This window comes from Teleopsis dalmanni, chromosome 2 (genome assembly GCF_002237135.1).
Source record: "Teleopsis dalmanni isolate 2A chromosome 2, ASM223713v2, whole genome shotgun sequence".
Lineage (NCBI taxonomy): Eukaryota > Metazoa > Arthropoda > Insecta > Diptera > Diopsidae > Teleopsis > Teleopsis dalmanni.
This window is the reverse complement of record NC_051847.1, coordinates 146665622-146685820: the sequence shown is the minus strand read 5'-3', so window position 1 is coordinate 146685820 and position 20199 is coordinate 146665622. Positions and strand designations below refer to the sequence as shown.

At 26.3% G+C, this 20199-nt stretch overlaps 1 protein-coding gene across 2 annotated transcripts in view; it reads left to right on the top strand.

The window, feature by feature from the left end:
• The window catches only part of LOC119678125 (maternal protein pumilio), a 400630-nt gene that overhangs the window by 57755 nt on the left and 322676 nt on the right, over positions 1-20199 (top strand). For both annotated transcript variants that reach the window (XM_038089798.1, XM_038089799.1), the window contains 2 exons: positions 11497-11737; positions 11803-11895. In XM_038089798.1, the coding sequence (XP_037945726.1) occupies positions 11497-11737; positions 11803-11895 (334 nt within the window). The remainder of the gene's footprint in view (positions 1-11496; positions 11738-11802; positions 11896-20199) is intronic.

Here is a 20199-nt window from a genome sequence, read left to right as displayed (position 1 = left end):
TAATATTTTCGTATCATCCTTTTTAACTGAGTGTTGTTCTGTATGTACTGTGTGTATGCATCATCCTTCCGTTCTGTTTGTTTCACATCGTTAAGCAAATATAATGAAATAAAAGTAAAATGCAAAAACGCCTTAGATGTGCAATTTTCACAAATTTACATTCATGACTGACGTTAGGTTTTTTTCTGGCAGTCAGAAAATGAAATAAATTCACAGCATATTTCAGTGAAAAGCTACCAAAACAATAAAATCACGCTATCAAAACAATGTGAGGAGCTGAGGAGCCGACATATACAATCAACGGCGGCACACACAACTTCCACGAAAACAGACAAACTAGAATTTGTGTAATTTAATCTCTCAGATGTTTTATGATATATTATTTATTTATTTTATTTTTTGTTTTCCTTAATGTCTCTACTCATTGCTTTATTTTATAACATCATATTATATACATTATTATAGTTCTTACCATACATAATCCTCACTATCTCCTACAGCATAGTTGACGACAGTCTACTAAGCACACTAAGAGCCGCACTGAGAACCTTGAATAAACCAGTTGTCTGAATCTAATGTCAATGCCATTGCTGCAGTGTAAACCGTCAGAGTAACAGCAACAGCAAGAGCAACAGCACCAGCACCAGCACCAGCACCAGCAACACTAATAATAACAACAAATGGTACAAAAATTATAACACCAACCGCAACAGCAAATGTGTGAGAGTTAAAGTAGACTGGATCAGTCAGTGAAGTCACAAAGGTTTCTGTTGTTGTTACAAGCACTTGCTGCTGTTGTAGCTGTTTTTGTTGTTATATTTCTTTTATTTTATTTTATTTTAATTATTTATTTCTTTGTTTTTAATATTGTCGTAGGTTTCTTGTTCTATTTGCAGAGTATAACCGCAAATCTTCCTAGAGTTCGAATAGATAGATTATGAAAAGAAAAGTAAAATAGTGTGATTTTGATGGTGGTTATCTTATTAAATCAGTGCCAATAAAGTATAGATTAAATAAATCTGTTTAAATAATATCAATTTCTAATATTTTCTCAAAATTTTATCAACTTTAACGAAGAATAAAATCGCAAACAATTTCAAATCTTGATAACCTTGATCTTCTATTTAATTTTCAAGCTTTATAGTCACTTCCGTCATAACTGACGGTTAATTACAGCTTGTATTAAAAGGTTTTTAAATATGTACGCGGGGTACATATTCGATTCACAATAGTAGTAAGAGATATGAAAGTTACAACTGTAGTCCTATTGAGCACTGTGGGTTGACTTATTGTTTTGGGTGTGTTTGTTGGTTGTCTTAGTAGTTCAGTAGGTTAACAACAGTGATGTAGGTTGAACTGAGAGATATCAGGTTGCATGTATTAATTTTTAGATCTTAAGCGATACTAGTTACAACCATAACTGATAAAATTATAACCCTATTATATTAAAGACTGCGTACACAATCTGTAACAGTATTTGCTAGTTGCCAGAGGGGTTGAATTACATCATTGCAAATATTTGTTCAGCGAAATTGTGACATTGAGTCATACCAAAACATTTGAACTGTATCAGCTGAGCGTGCTAATAAAGCATATGTCTTAAAGTTTCCTTCCTACATTTCAAGAATGTTCCATATCTGTAATCATAATTTTTTTCCTTAGCATATTTTGTGAGATTCTGCTCCGTTTATGTTCCGTTAGTGTTTTGTTTGGAAAGTTGTCGATAGTGTTGGTTAACCTACACTAGATAGTGTTAGTTAACGTACACATTTGAATATGTACCAGATCCATTAAAGTTATATAAAGATAGACCAATTGATATAAATCTATTTGCTTATTGGTACTTGTGTATTAGTGTCCAAAAAATTATTGAACATGTGTGTGGGTTTCCAGTAAGTCAATCTTTTGCTTTTATAACTAATAACTGTACAGTTTTACAGTTTATTAAACTACACATTTATTTCCAAGATACTTGTATGTGACTTCAAAACATATGCTAGGAATTTGCCCGGCACTGATGCTCAAACGAAAGAAGTATCTGAAACAAAATGTTGTAATGTGGATTCAATACTAAAATTGATCAAGGCTGTTAGACTTGGAGAAGTATTTTAGGTCCATGAGGAGGGCACAAAAGTCTTAGGTTGCAGTACAAGTTTCTTTAACTTTGTAATAGTAATAAGTTTATAGCAAAATTATACAGTAATTAATATTTTGGACCACCTTGTATTAATTATTCAGTTGAATCCACAATTTATTGTGGTTTATTAAGAAATAAGTGTTATCTGTTATCTCAAAAGTGTTTCTAGTGTTAGTTACTTTCTTGTTACATTTCTATGATTGTTCCTTACTTTTTTACGTGTTTCCGTATATTGTACTATTTTTTCTCCTTTTTTTATTTTGATTGATATCTTGAAAAAATGCTAAACTCATCTTTAATAAAACTTAAATTAATTGGATTATGTTGTGCGCAATTTATCATCTAATTTCTAACATTATTTATTGCTGCTTGTGCATTTTTGAGTTGTGTGAAAAGTATAACAAATTTGTTATTCTTTTTATAAGAGTTCCTTCAATCATTTTTTTTTCAAAGTTCTTTTCAGTACTTTTATGTACTAACGAATTTTTTACTGTTTCCTTTGCCGCCTAACTATTGTATAAAGAACATTTTCATTTTTGAAGCGCTATTTTTACTGCAATTGAAGTGTTCTTGAGTTGTTGAGGAGCTTGTCAAGTTGTCGTAATGCATTTGCGTCTACAAAGACAGCAAGCAGCAATGAGAACAAGAACAAGAACAAGACCCAAAACCAGAACAAGAGCAAGAACAAGAACAAGTAAAACGACAACTACAGAGACTATGAACTAAAGCAAGTATAACGTCAACAACAACAACAATAACAACAACAACGTCAATGAGACTCCTCGTTCATTTTTTATATTTTTCCTTCCCATTTTTTTATGTTTTCCTGACGTCGTCGTTGTAAAGCAAACTGAAATATAACTTCAGAACCAATTCATTTCCGACGTTGAATGTATAAAAGTAATTTTCCTTACTTTCTTCTGCTGGTGCGGGTTCTCTACCCCTTTCACTTTCTTCGTAGCATGGTAAGGGCTCTCTCTGCATGGATTTGTTGCAAGTAGATTATGTATTTTGAGTAAAGCAAAAAGGAACATACAAAAAAAAAATCTAAATAAGTACAAAAAAAAGTATTATTTTCCAAAAAGGAACTTAAAAAGTCTTATAGTTCTTATAATCACGATTTTGGTAGTAGATAAGTAAAGTGACTAAAAACATTTGTTAGATTAAATTTTAAGTTCTGGGTTGCTTTTATTTATTTATTTTTGTTAAAATTTTAACTTTTATATCTTCTAGTACATTTTGTCTTCGTATGAACTACATTGAAATAAATTTGCGCACATAATTTCCATTAGCCAAATTGCATTTCATTTAATTTTATTTAAATTTGTCGATTTTGTTGCTTCACACCACACTGGTGGTGTGATGGTGAGCGCGTTGGCTAGTTTGGTATTCCGATTTTATTGCAACTCAGTGACCACCACTGCTGCTCTGCTGCCAGAGTAACCTGCTGTGCAACTGCTTAACTCAGCGCTATCATGTATCTTTTTATGGGTTCCACGGAGTGTGGCGCTTACGTATAACCAGTTTTTCTTTCTTTCCTTGTTCATACTGCTCTTTATTATATTTAAAAGCAATTTTTTTGGAGCATTTTCGATTTCGTATAATTTTTGCCAACCTCAATGCCGGCAACGAGTACTAACACCGGTATAAATATCGGCATTGGCACTACTCCCAGCACCACAATTCAATGCCAAAAGTAATAACAGGTGATGTAAGATCTTCCAAATGAAGTCCAACAAAGAAAAGATACAAAAAAAAAAACCTGTAACTACCGCTTTTGCTTTTTATTTGTGCAATTTTTTCTGCTTAGGTTTTCTTTTAGTGATTGCTGTTGTAAGTATTACTCTTGCAAAATATGCCGCAATATACTGTAATTATGACGTTGCAACTAAAGTCATGATACCGTAATTTTTTTAACCACTCTTGTGTTTCAACGCTACAAATTGCTACAAATTTGACACTTGCCGCTTACCAGTTTTTTTTTTTTGTATAAGTTGCTCAATTATTTTGTTAGACAATTTGGCATTTTCACAGGTGATTTTTAGTTAACTTAAATAATTTCAATTAAATAGATAGAGGAATAAGTGAAGTAATAAACTAAAATGAATTAACCTTGAATGTTAAAGATACTAAATAAAACAGCAATTATTAAACAACTATGATGAGTAATGTCCACAAAACAAGTGGGGAATCTTTAATAATTAAGATTCGACGATTTTTGATAAACATGAATACTAATGAAAAAGAACAAAAAAAAGATTCGACAAATTCTACATTTTGGTGAACCATAATTGCATGAAGGAACTAATTAATAATTAAAAAAAACATTGTTGGGGTTTAGGTTATATTAGGTTAGAGCGGTGGCCTTGTGCTCAAAGCCCAAACCAGTCTCAAAAGGATTACAGCAGTCCACGACAACACGCAAAAAGCATGACATCTCTCATTTCAGTTAAAATGAAACAACCTGACAAGTCTCTAAATTTGGTCAAGTTCCTAATTGTGCAGTGTCCACGTAATGCGTAGAGTCATAACCCTTAAATAAAATAATGACCCATTGTGATACCATGGATGTGTTGTTGATACGCAAACTAGAAGAAGACTCAGAACGGCTGCAGTGGGCATCACATGACAATATGCAAAACGCACGATTCTCTTCCTCCATTAAAGTTAAACTTGGTCAAGTCCCTAATCTTGCACTTTCCATCTGATTCGCAGAGCCATAACCTCTTTTAATAGTGTCATAATCATTATAGCGTTGACCCAGTCTTATAGCGTGTTTCCTTAGTACGCAGTTAGCCAATACTGTAGATGATAAGCAGTTTACGCTTTAATTGAAGCAGCTAATTGGTACTCTTCTTGTCCAGTTTTGACTAGGTCAATCTTGAGACATTACAGTAGTTTGCATCTGTCCAAACATATTATCCGTGTTTAACTTAGTTCAAATAAATAAAAGAAACAATTACTTTGATCCAACTAACAGCACCAAAAAAGCAAAATAAAATAATAAAATGAAATGAAAAATAAAAAATCCTCTGCATAATTTTTTAAAGTAAATTAAATCAAATATTAAAAATGCTGTTATAACTTATATATGTTGTTACTATTTCTGCTACACTAAATTTCTTTTTTTGATTTTATAACGGTTTAAGACTACTCCGAGGCCTAATATTGAGTAAGTCTTAAATTGCCCTAAAACCTTTCAAAACCATTTTGTAAAACAAATTTTTGTGCTCACAATTTTTATTTGACTTTTATTTAACTAAGCTATAGTTTACTATTTCGCAGCATAGTCAACTTCTATATATTTATTTATTTATTAACAAAGTTATAACATAATTAAAAAGAAATTATATCTAACTTAAATTTGCAGAAGCTATAGCTACTTGGCCTTAAGCTTGCTTGTTTTATTAGTTGACTTTTTTTTTTTTATATGATGGGTATAACGGGGTTTGTGGATAGGAGAGGGTATAGTATTAAGACTAAATTACCTATATTTTTTTTTTTTTTTTTATGTACCTATATTTCTTACATACATTAAGACCGAAAAGTTTTCGGAAATTCTCATTTAAAATTCGCGCGCTGTATATTTTCCGATATTTTAAGTTTATGTAGTTTGGCAGCACTGTCCTTAATTACTATGCCAAAAATGAGCGCGATCTGTCAGACAGTTCGTTTACGGCAGCTGTTGAAACCAGTTCACCTCAGTAGGGCGTTGCGAAAAAAACAATGGAAAAAAATATTGAACAAAGAGTTTGCATCAAATTTTGTGTTTCGAACGAAATTTCGTGTGCAGAATCGTTGCGAATGCTACAAAAGGCTTATGGGGAATCAGTTTTATCGAAAACTCAAGTTTATGAGTGGTACAAAGCCTTCCAGGACGGTCGTACGACCGTCGAAGACATTTCGCAACGCACTACTGAGGTGAACTGGTTTCAACAGCTGCCGTAAACGAACTGTCTGACAGATCGAGCTCATTTTTGGCATAGTAATTAAGGACAGTGCTGCCAAACTACATAAACTTAAAATATCGAAAAATATACAGCGCGCGAATTTTAAATGAGAATTTCCGAAAACTTTTCAGTCTTAATGTATATTTCTTTTTTTTTTTAAATTTGGGTATATAAGCCCACAGATTGGAGGTACTTGATTGTAAGCAGAATGTTAGATTTAGTAGGGTCACCTAATAAGGTGATTGGGTTTGTGTTACCAAATATGGAGTTTCTAATTGTCGAGAAATGTGGACATTCAATTAGAAGATGGTGAACAGAAAATAAAATCCTGCAGAACGGACAAGAGGGTGGTGGTGATCTATTGAATAAATGTGAATGGGTTAAATTGGTATGTCCTAGTCTTAATCGGATGTATTTGGTAAGGTATGCACGCGGAAATTTATGATCGTGTTTAAGAGGGGTGAAATTGAAAATGGAAGTTTTATTGAAGTTAATGTTTTTATAATGAGAGGAGGAGTTATCAAAGATTTCTGAGAATTTGCTTTTAAAAACAGTATCTATATAACTGGAGAGATCTGAGCTATTATGATTTTCAGTAAGTATGAACGGATATTTCCAAGCATTTTTTGCTGTTTCATCTGCAAGTTCATTACCTCGTATCCCAGAATGACCAGGGACCCAAATCAGGGTAAGACGTTTGTGATTAGAGGATAGAATGTTTCTGATAGCAGTTGCATAAAAGTTCAGATTAGCTGAATTAGATATATATTGGATTGCGGACATAGAATCTGTACAAATTGCAAAAGAGCCTTTCTTAGTTTTGGCTATGGTAAGGGCTTCGTAGATGGCTATTAGTTCTGATGTGAAGACTGAGGTGTAAGATGGTAGAAGTGAAGATTTAATTATAGAAGAGTCGGTTGTTATGCTAAAGGAAGTCGCGAGGTCAGATTTTGAACCAGACATTCTATATAGATGGATGTCCAACTTCAATAACAAAATCGGGAATCATTTCGGAAGTTCAAGAAATAGATTTACTGTACAAAAAGTTATTCTTACTAACACATTGAATCGTAGTTTGTTTGAAAGGTTTTCATATGTCTTTTGCTGTTTGAGCACGTAAATTTGTTTAATATGGTAATATGGTAAACCATATTTGTTTAATATGGTTTAATATGGATTGAACGGCGATCAAATGGTTAAATTTGAAAGTTTTGTTGTCAGTGTTCAATTCGCTTATTCACTGTGGGAACCATTTCTGCAGATGTTGTTCACATTTTTCAAGTGTCGTTGAGTGGTTTTCTTATCAAATGAAATCAACAATTTTAAGTTTTAATAAAAATAATGTTCTTTAAATTATAATTTCTTGACCAAAAGTTTATAAATTGTAAATTGTTTATTTAAAAATAATTAATACTTTTTCAGGAAATATTATCGTAGAATTCTTATTTATATTTGATCGATTTTATAACATTGAAAATCTTTTACATAGATTTTGTCCAAGTATTTGAATCGTTCCCTTTTTTAACCAGTCCCTAGCAGTTTTCCAGCTGTTTCGTGCACTTAGACTTCTGTTCATTTTTTGCTACATTGTATGGGTAAATGACTTCATATCATTAGTTCTAAAGTTTTTCACAAGATAAACTGCAAATGGTTAAATTAATTTCCAGTTCTCTCTTGGAATACGGAAACTTCAGAACAGCACATATATACACTATTATTAGAAATTGTGAAACTATTTTCAAAAATAGCTCAACAACAAGTTAATAGGTTAGGTTAGGTTAGGTTAGGTTATACCGGCGATCCCGATGAGAGGCACTCTTATCGTCTTCCTTACAGCTGCGACAGGTTTGATTGAAAGCGAGACCTAATCTTCTGGCATGGTTCCCTACATTACAGTGACTTGTAAGTAAATCTATCAAAAGACTGATATTTCTACGACGCATCTGAATAAGAATTTCTTTTTATATCAGAACGTGCCTAGAGTGCATACAGATGTCTGCATATCGTTGAGTCTTCCCATGTTTTATTAAAAATTTCAGAACAAATTAATAATATTTAATAATAAATTATTAACTAAACAGGCATATTTAATTATAATTAAATAATAATTGTCTCATAAATGTTTCATTTGTTCACTATCTCCCTCTCTATTACTCATACTTATTTAATTATATCAACAAATTAAAATGTGACGTTTTGAAGCTATTTTTATAATTCTATAATATTTTTTTTTTCCGCTCAAAATTACTTTTGTGTCTGTTTTTGTTGTTGCTATATGAATATATTACATTGTTGCTGTGTGTTGTTGTTGTTGCGTCAAAGTTGCTGTGTTAATGACCTAACAAATGAATTTTATTATAAACTGGTTGAGTTGCAAAACCCGCCAAAGAACAAAGAGCAAAACAAATAAAAACGAATATAAATATAGCAACAAAATTCAGTGTTAGACAGATAAGAAAATAAAAACTAATAAAAAAGAAAATGTAAAAAATGGCAATTAAAATAAAACACATGTCAGTCAGCCAGTCAGAATGGTGAGTAAACAGAATGTACAAAGTACCAGGCAAGTGTGTGAGTTAATGCAGGTGCGTTGTGGATGTGTGTGTGCATGTGTAAACGAGTTGCATTTGCTAACTGAGTGATTCATGTTATAGAATCTACTCTGCGGTTAATGTGTCCCTGGTCTTTGGTTTTCACATTGTGTTAGCAAGTTTGGTGCTTAAGTCTTTTGTGCTACCACACAAAAATATATAAAAAGTAATTTAATAATATTTTATTGTTCAATAAACTGAAATGTAAACAGAAGTATAAGGCCCATGAGTATTCCCAAATGAGTAAATGTGATAAACATATCACTAATCCACGTTGCTCTTCTTAAATGAATATTAATCAATTCTTTTCAAACGATAGACCATTATTTTTTTCGAAAAAGAAAAAATATTTTAAATAGAATAAATAAATTGACATAAATAATGTAATATTAACTAAATAAATATAATAAATAAATTGACATAAATAATGTAATATTAACTAAATAAATATAATATGTATACAAAATATATATAAATAAAAATTATATATAAATAGTTAATAAATATAAATAAAAAATAAATATATATAAATAAAATATATATATAAATAATATATATATATATATATAAATAAAATATATATATATATATATATATAAATAATATAAATAAAAAAAAAATAATATATATATAAAATAATTATATATATATATATAAAATATATATATTTATATATAACAAAATTTAACTATTATATATATATATATAAAATATATATTATTATATATTAATATATAAATAATATATTTATATATATATTATATTATATATATAATATTTATATATATATATATATATATATATATAAATTATAGTTATATATATATTATTATATATATTATATTAAATAAAAAATATGTATATATAATACTATATATATATTATATTATTATATATTTTTAATAAATTAATAATTATTATTATAAAAACTAAAATAAAAAAAAAATAAAGAGCGCAAATTATGAACGAAAAAAAATTATATAAAGAATATATAATTAGAAAAAATAAAAATAATGAATATTAATTGCAACAAAAAAAGAATAAATAAATAAATAAATATAATAATAATATAATAATAATATAATAATAATATAATAATAATATAATAATAATATGATAATAATATAATAATAATATAATAATAATATAATAATAATAATAATAATAATAATAATAATAATAATAATAATAATAATAATAATATAATAATAATATATTAATAATAATAATATAATAATATTATATTAATAATAATAATATAATAATATTATATTAATAATAATAATATAATAAGTAAATATAATTATAACAGAAAGTTAAAAATTATAAAAACATAATTAAAAAAAAAATAAATTAAATAATTTGAAATAAAAATTAAAAAATTTAATAATTATTAAAAAAATAGAATAATTATTAAAAAATATGATAATTACAGAAAATTAAAAAGGAAAATAAATGAAAAAGTAGAAATTCACATAATTCCATATATTTAAACAAACTACTTTTGCAGTCAAGCAAACATCGTTGTTTTTGCAAATTTGTTGTTGTTTTTCTTTCGTTTCATTTTTTCCTTTGTTTCTTATTTGTTTTGTTTTGTATCTTTGCTTCTTGTTCTCTAAAATGTGCAAGTTCCTTGCAAATATGAATCAATAATAATGTAACGGTGAAAACAAAGAAAGTACTGCTGGGCTTAAAAATTTCTGTGGAGAATCTCTATAAAACAGTTCTTATGCCATGAAACTACTGTAGAAAATTAATATAAGTATAGGTTTATCAAAACCGATTTAATAATTAATAAATACATAATAAGCACATAATTATATTAATTAAATAAAATATAAAATTACAAAAAATAAAAATGGCATAAAAAGAAATAAAAAACAGTTAACTACGAACGGACTAAACTTAAGTAATTTGAACTAATAATAATTATTGAAACTAAGTTCTTATGTTTAATCAATAGAAATTAAAATAATAGAATATATGTAAAAGAAGCACATAGACAATATAGTGTGTAAATATAAAAATTATTATATGTTTAATATGAAAAGTGTTTACCCAACATAATATTTAAATAGAAGTCTACAACCACTTTCAAACTTGAATATGTTACCACTGGTTCGTAACTTGAATATGTTAGTTTCTTTCAAACTGTTATTGTCCCAAACTCGAATTTTATCTTTTTCTTTTAGTGAGTACTGTCCTTGTCCCAAAGTATTAATTTTTTTCTACATTTATATAAATTAGAACTAATTAAATATTTGTTAAAGCGTATTTCAAAATAAATGGAGTTAACCTAACGTTAAGTAACACAAACAACACTTCAAGCGCTTTGTTTGTTAATTTTTTTTTGGTAAGTTTGATGGTAGATAAAAGATTATCTTTAGCATATACACTTACCTTTGCTGTTATTCTTCAAACTGTGCTGTGGTAATATTTTCAATGATACTCAAACTGTTATGAAACAGTTTGGAACAAGATTTTTGTAATTTCTTACACTTAGAAAAATAAATACAACAAAAACTAAAAATGTTTTTCGAATAGTGTATAACACTGCATTGAATATTTCAGCATTTACAGATATCTCAAATCTATGATTTATGTTATATCAATTTAATTTATAATTTCTAAGAAATTTGGGAAAAAAGAAAGAAAAAATATTGTTTCTTTCATTTAAAATTATCGTGTAAATTTCCTATCTTGTTTAATTATTTTACAATTATAAAAATATATCTATTAATTGTTTGTGTTTTTAATGTTATAGAAAATATACATTTATGAAAAAATAGATTTTAAATTTTTTGTTTTTCTATTTCAGTCGTACTCCTGGTTCTCGTCAACCCTCACCAGCCGAAGAATCTCTGCCACGGCCACCCACATTACTCGATCCAACTCAACATGGTGGCTTTCCACCACATGCATTCAATCACATGCTTGGTTCAATGGATCATCAAGGTCCAAATACACAAATGAATTCGTATCCACATCATCAAATGCCACAAATGAGCCAACTACAGCCACCAGTTATGAATGGCGTAGGTGGTATGCAAATGGCACAGGTATATTAAATAAGCTCATATATATATTTTTGAATAAACAAAAATATTTCTTATATTCTATGCAGTCCCCTATGATAAATCATCAGGCACAAGGTCCGAATCAAATTGAATCTCCTGGAAATTTGTTACAACAACAACCACCAAATTTTGATGTACAGGTTAGTTATTACATATTGGTTATTATATAAACTATATAAATAATATAAATAAATAAATAAATAAATAAATAATTATAGTAATATGTTAAATACGAGTAGTAATATAAATATATGAATAAATATAGCAAATTCGGTAATATTTTTAATTTATTTCTGATTCGCAAAGTTTGTTTAAGAAGAAACATAATATTTATTCGACATGTTACTAAATGATAGTCCACATGATAGATGATTGTAATTTTGCTCCTCTAGCTCGAAAAGTCTGTTCACACAGCAAATCTTATTTTTACTTTTAGTTTTATTTCTCATTTTTGTTTTTTGTATTTGTTGTGTTTTGTAATATTGCTTTAGTTTAAAAGAATTATTCATGGTATCCTTACACAATTTTTATATTTATACTATATATATAAAATACAATGTAATTGTGAATATTGGCCGTTAGGTTTTTGTATGGAATCGGATTATAATTTTAACTAGTTTTTGTAATGAAACGAGTCGAACGAGCTGAACAATCAAAGCTACAATTAAAATTACAATTACTTGTGCGAATACTGTGTGAATAGACTCTATGACCCATGGGGAGTAAAGGATATTGTTAAAAAAAAAATTAACTATAATATAAAATGACTTCTAAAATATATATTATTTATTGCATGATATTGAAGTTATAATATTACCAAAATCGAATAAGGTCGTTATATAGAATACTGTAATAATATATATTTATTATGTTATCTTTAATTGGGCAATCTAACTAAAAACTTTCTTACATAAACTTCGAAAAGTAAACATAAAGTTGAACATTTCCACACCAAGTTGTCCTTTTTAGTTTCCATATTTGCCTTAAGCATTGATACTAGGAAGGAGTGTTATGGAGTATTAGCAATGCAATTGAATTGCTTAAATTAAATGGAATAGGCTTCTTTGAAAAATCTATTTACTTTGAATTTAGAACATAAAGTTCTGTAATTAATTTTGTATTAATTTCATTTAATTAAATTTATAAATTTATGACAAAAAAAAAAAAACATGAGAGTATGGCATATGAGTTTTTGCATTTCATTTCTCTATTTTTTTGTTTTTTTACTAATATATTATATTAAATATATATTTATCACGCATAATACTGCTGCCTCTTGCTCATGGCGTATTGTAATTTTTCTTTCGGCTGCTTTATGCTTTGAAAACATCACTCAAGTGCACTTATTTATGCTCCCTATTTACTATTGTATGCGATACTTAAAAGCTGTCCTTTATGTTGTCCCTTATGATATCCGTTTCCGGTTGCACTCGTAACACACAAATGCAGCTTGCATATGCTTTTTCCATAGATTCCATTTTTTCTCCACTTTGCTTATTGACTTTCCTAGTGCTGTTGCTGTTTCTGGCTGCTAATATGCCTGCCACTGTGCCAGTTAAAGCATGGAATTGCATTACATGCACTCCCTAATGTCTCTGACGGAGAATGGCATCGAAAAAGGGACGGGCAGCTTGGTGTGCATGTGTCCAACATTTTGTTAGCCTTTGCAGAAAGCACAATTTATTGCAAACGGAAATCGGATTTATTAGCCGCAAAATTGCTTTTCAATGCTTTTAGAGTTTTTTTTCTCTTCTTAAAAATTTTTTTCTTTTTCTCCATTTTGGTTTTTTTTTAAATTTTGTTTTTTAATGCTGAAAATTATGTTCAAAATCGTATGTTGGGTTGTGTTTACTAGTTTTTAAGGCAGTAGTTACTCCCTTTCTATCCTTAGTTTTGCGTTTTGCTGTTTTTGAAGCTCTATTAGCAATTTTTGCATTCTACTGCTGTTGGTTGCTTGTATTTCCAAGATTTTTGTTGTCTAATTTTGCCTATGAACTTGCTTTTGATTTTACACTACGTGTTGAACACAGGGTCCTTTTGAAAATGTACAAATTGAAAATCAATATTTTGTTATCAACATACTGTTAATATGCCCTTTTCGTAACTTTGCCTTTTTTTCTTTTAATGACTTTTATCAGTAAAATAATGAGTTTGTAACTGTAGTTAGTTGCCTCCGTTGAGTGTGCCAACTAGAAGAAGACATTTTCTATTAATTTGGTAAATGCACTCGAATACAAATTTGTCACCTCTATTATCTGAAAAATTTCACATTTGCAATTTGTTAGTTTAAATACTTAACTAATGCAATACTGTCTCCTGCAGTAACTGTCGATCAGTTATGGGGTTTAATAAAATTATGATTTAAATACATATATGCCAACGCTTAACCTAATCTTCCATACACTTTTGGTAGGCCCGTGAAGGTATGGCGTTTAGTTCCTTCAGCGAATTCTCTTTTACCGATTTAATCGACTCAAAATGCTTGCCACGAAGGGGCAATTCGAGTTTCGGAAACAGGAAAAAGTCGCACGGATCCAGATCTGGCGAATATGGTGCCTAAGCGATGACAAGAATTTTCCATAGTAAAAATCGCTAAATGCAGTTGAGGTAGTCTCATATTGACAGCTGCTGTAAACAAACTAATTGACAGATGGCGCTCAAATTTGTACCATATGTAAAGAAAAGGTGTACCAAGATAACAAAAAAAATGTTTAAAAAAGGTCTATAACTTAAAGAGTAGTTAACAAACAACAAAATCCGGATACTTTTTGAGCAGAAGGTATTGGACACAAGAAAGTATCAATTTTCTAAAAGTCCAACGTAGGAACCAACTATTTTTACGATTTTTATGTATTTATGTAGTTCATTGCGTAAAATCATTTATTATGATAATATTTCAAAATAAAATATAATAAACTTAAAAAACAAGCAATGCAAATGTATATGGTATAAAATAGAAAAATCAAATAAAAATAAAAAAAATTAAAAAATAAAATAAAAGTAAAAAATACAAATAAATAAACGTCCAAAGAGATAAAAACAAAACGTGAAAAAAAAAATAAACGTAAATGAAATTGAATAAAGGTAAAAAAAAATAAATAAAACTAAAAAAAACTAAAATAAAATTAAAGAAAAATTAAATTAAATTAAAAAGTATAATTCAAAAATATTAAAAAAATATAATAAAAAAAAAATTAAAAAAATATAATAAAAAAAAAATTAAAAAATATAATAAAAAAAAAAATTAAAAAAATATAATAAAAACAAAAATTAAAAAATTAAACTAAAAAATAAAACTAAATAAAAAGAATAAAATTAAATAAAAGAATAAAATAAAATTAAAAAGCATAGTAAAAATGAAAGATCACATACCTTTATTACAAATTAAAATTAAAAAAATGTTATTAAAATGGAACTGTAAATAATAAGAATGACAAGAAATAAAAAATATTAAAACTAAAAAAGTAAAACAATTATATAAAAGTAAAAAAAATAAAATTAAAAAGTACAATAAAAATCAAAATAAATATGCAATATAAACTAAGTCATAAAAGAAATTTGACTTCAAAAACAAAAGAATCGTATATGAAAGAAGACATATAAGATATAAATATAATATTAGATATATTATATATTATATTATATCTTATATATATATTATATATATCTTATATATATATTATATATATCTTATATATATATTATATATATCTTATATATATATTATATATATCTTATATATATATTATATATATCTTATATATATATTATATATATCTTATATATATATTATATATATATATATATATATATATATATTATATATATGTAAGATATATGAAAGAAGATATATAAGATATAAATATAATATTAGATATATTATATATTATATTATATCTTATATATATATTATATATATGTAAGATATTCTATTAATATGAACATAAAAAAGCATAATAAAAATTAAAATAAAAGTAACAATAGTAAAATTGACTTTAAAAGAAAGAAAATTTTGAATGATGTAAAATAAATATTATTAAAAGTCACAAAATAAAAAAATAAAAATAAAATTAAAGTGATAAATACAAGTTAAAAAAACAAAAATAAAAATAAATCATAATAAAAAAAATTTTTTTGTATAACATAAAATAAAAAAAAATTACATTAAAAATAAATAAAAAAGTAAAAATATAAAGTTGAATAAAATTAAAAAGCAGAATAAAAATTAAAATTATAGTGCTTATTTCAAGTTAAAAAATAAACAAAATTAGTCTTAAAATAAGATTTTTTATAATGATATAGAATAAAATAATACATAGATGAAAGTTTTCAAAAATTAATAAAAATAATTTGAAAGTTATAGAAAATTTGCAAATCACATAAAATATAAAATTTAAATAAAATATAAAAATTGAAAAAAATTAAAAAATTAAAATTAAAATGAAATTTTAAAAAAGAATAAATAACTTATGACTAGTTTTTCTTATATTTTGCTTCAACCTAAATTTATTTTAAATATAAAAAAATATAAAAATTTCTTTAATTTATGAAATTTGTAAAATTTTCATTTTAACGCTTGTCCTTTTCTGCTTGTTGCTATTCTCACTGCATAATTTATTACATTTTTTTCTGCAGTCCAAATGCACTTGTTTTGCCCCACAAATCTCTGTTAGCACTGCTCACATGCTCGGTTAGTGCTAAGTTTTATGGTCATCAATGAATTTTCCTGCGTGTTACTTTGTAATCCCAGTGCTTATGTTTTTTTCACGTGAATCTGCCGTGTAAGGACTTCTTTTTTAACCCAAGACAGATGCTCTCTGCATTCCATATATTATTGTCTATGGCGATTACTAGAACTGCAGCAAGTGCATTTTTTACGACTTTTGTGCAGCTAAGCTAAGTAAAAAGTGTCAAGTTACATGTTAGCAACGTACTTCATTTGTCTTGCATTTTGTGACAAGGCGAAGACATATTATCTGAAAATATAATGAATGACTTTCGAGTGGTTAAACTTAATATCTTCCATTTTAATTTTGTGATGTATGAATATTAAGAAAAATGGAGCTAATACTTTTGAGAAAAATTATTATAAAATTTATGGTTGTTATTTCATTACTTGAAATGTAAGATGTAGGGTTTATGTTGTATTTAAATATTTCATATAAGTTTTTATATAAAAAACTGATAACTATAGTTTTATTTACGTGCTATTGAAATGTATAGCATAAAAGTTTTAGTGCCAGATACGTGTTAGTAATAAAAATGCTTTTCATTTTAATAAAAGTTGAAAGGAATACCCATCAGGTATATGCCTCCATTTTTATTAGCATTATTTCGTGCTCACTACTTATTGTTCACTGTCAACTTTACCTGTTGTAGTAGAAATATGTTCCTCCAGAAAGTTACAGTGGAACTTCGATTAAGGCGAATTATAATTAACTTGTTAAAAATAATTTATGGTGCGATATGAACTCGTAGATGGGATTAATCAATCAGATAATACCATAAGTTCTCAGCTTATTGCCATTTTATTATCTTATAGTGGTCTAGTGTTGGTGTATTCTCAAATCTCCAACATCCTAATTTAGTTTTTATGTGTGCTTGAATGAAAATTTGCTAGTCTTCTTCTTCTTTATTAAATTGAAATAATGACACAGAAAGAGACAAATTGGATATTATTGGTTAACTGTGAAAATGTGGCTGCATTGAAGCCCACGCTTTTTGATGGTTATAGACCTGGTTATAGACGCTGCATTTCTCAGTAGTAATATGTTTGTAGGATGCAAATTTTGTGATTATCTGAGTCAGTGCAATTTTGTGATTATAAATTATTTTGTGATTATATTTTGTGATTATAAATAAATTATATATCATAAACTTTTTGATATGATCATAATCGTAAATTTGTGTTGAGTAATATTTAAATGGTGTTTACTGTCATATGATATATTCATATGTCGTATGGTGTTTACTTTCATTCTAATGTATTGAAATGGTTTTTATAGATTTTTTTTATACTTTTTAAGTTTGATTTTTATACTTCACTATTTGATTTTTTAGGTTTAAGTCAAAACGCCTACGAAATTCGTGGTTTGCTTCTTGTGCATACTTTTGATGAACAGCGAAACATGAGGTGCAATAAATGCTGTATTACAAGCATTTAATTTATACTATATTTCTTTATTCTTATTTTGCCTTTTCCGTATTTTTAATAAAATTGCTTTTCTTTTTAAAAGACTCTCACGTAACGCTCTGCACATTATTAAAATCTAATATTCAGATTGCGATGTGCTATATGAATTGAGTGCATATTTTTAATATATTTTTCATTTCAAATAAAGAAACAGGATGATGTTGATATTTTCAAGCTTATTTATATTTATGACTGCTTTCGTTTTCGTTTCTTTAGCTTTTCGTCTTTAAATGTTAGTAGATCCTTTATTAACATTGCTTGATAATTTTTTAACAATTTATTAAGAAAACGTTTTTGTTGTTTTGAAACTACAACTACATCTACATTTTTTTTAAGGTTTATAAATATTTACTAAAAATATATTATAGTTTTTGTTATATATATATTTGACAATATATTTACACATTTTTTTTATTTAAATCAAATAAGATATTAAATTGTAAACAGTTTAGATAACAGTGACTGTTTTTTTTACTTTATTACGTATACGTCTTCGCTTCTTAGCCTTTTTAGTGAGTCGATGTTCAGTACCAAATGTCATGTAAACTCTCTTAAATAATCAAGCAACAATGAAAGTTTTTGATTCTTATATATATCATTTGTAAAATATCAAAAATTGTAATATAGTTATTTCCTAAGTAAATAATTAATAATAGTATTAATCCATAATTTATATAAATTTTTTTTATGAAATATAAAAACAATTAAATTTATTATGTATGTTTCGTTTTTGTAAAATTATTTTATATTTATGTTAAAATTTATTTTATTTTATATTTATTTTATTTTATTTTATTTTATTTTATTTTATTTTTATTAATTTTATTTTATTTTATATTTATTTTATTTTATTTTATATTTATTTTAATATTTTTATATATTATTTTTTTATATTTTTTTAATCTCACTTTTAAAATTTTTATTTTATTTATTTCATTTGTCGCATTTATCTCATATAACTCATTTTATCCTTTTGTCTTTTTATTTAATTTTTATATTTTTATTTTTTTTTATCGGTTTACCATGTTTTTATTTTTTTATGTTATTATGGTAAATGAATGTTATTATACTGATCTCAGGAACCTCAAGATTGATTCCATCAAAAAATACATAAAGGATAGAGCCCTGAAATTATTTGCGAAAACTGACAGACTTTTCAACACCGCGTTATCAATTCTCAGAATGGTTACAAGCTCCTCGGAGAGGTATGCAGATCTGAGGTCAATTATTGCTTAGTCTGATGAAGTGATAAACAATAATCCAGTCAAAGCGTAAAGAGGGGTTTTAAAAATACCTCGAGTTAAGAAAGAGTAAAAGTGCTTAAGTGCACTGGCTCAAATAGAAATAAATAAATAATACTTATGATGGGTATTTGGCAATACTCGACACAGCTGTATGGTCAGCCAAAAATTTAATTAATTAAAATTGTATAAAAGAATTTTTGTTGTTGCAGTTCATTATCTTATTTTATTTTTTTTATCTTATTTGTTCCATTTTTATCTTTTTGACTTTTTCATCTTGTTTTTATATTTTTATCTTTTTTACCTTTTTATCATATTTTCGTTATATTCGTTGTTTTATCTTATTTTTATTTTATATATATGTTTTTTGTCTTTTTGTCTAATTTTTATATATTTTCATATTTATATTTTTTTATATATTATATTTATATTTTTTTATATATTATATTTATATTGTTTTATATATTATATTTATATGTTTTTATATATTATATTTAAATGTTATAAAATGTGAAATTTCGTGATATCATTTACATTTATAGTAATACAGTATAGAAATTTATGGTTTATTTACTTTGTATATTATAATATTCTTTACTATTATTCATTTAGGAATATAGATAATTATAAATGTAATTAAATATCTAATAACCATATTAGATATGAATAATAAATATATGAATAATAAATATATGAATATAAAACAATATGGTATTTGTATATAAGATATATTTTTTTAATATATCTATAATATAAATCATTATATAATATAATATAAATCATTATATGTAATATAATCATTAATTGCATTTATCATTATATATTTTTATTTAATTCTTATTTAATTATAATTTAAAATAATTGTTTATAATTGTTATAATTGTTTTATTATTATGTTTGTTTTTATATCATTATGCATTTATAACTTTAAACACTCCTATTATATATTTTGAGTATTAAATCGATATTTAATATAATTGCATTCATTATCATATATATGTTATTTGTAT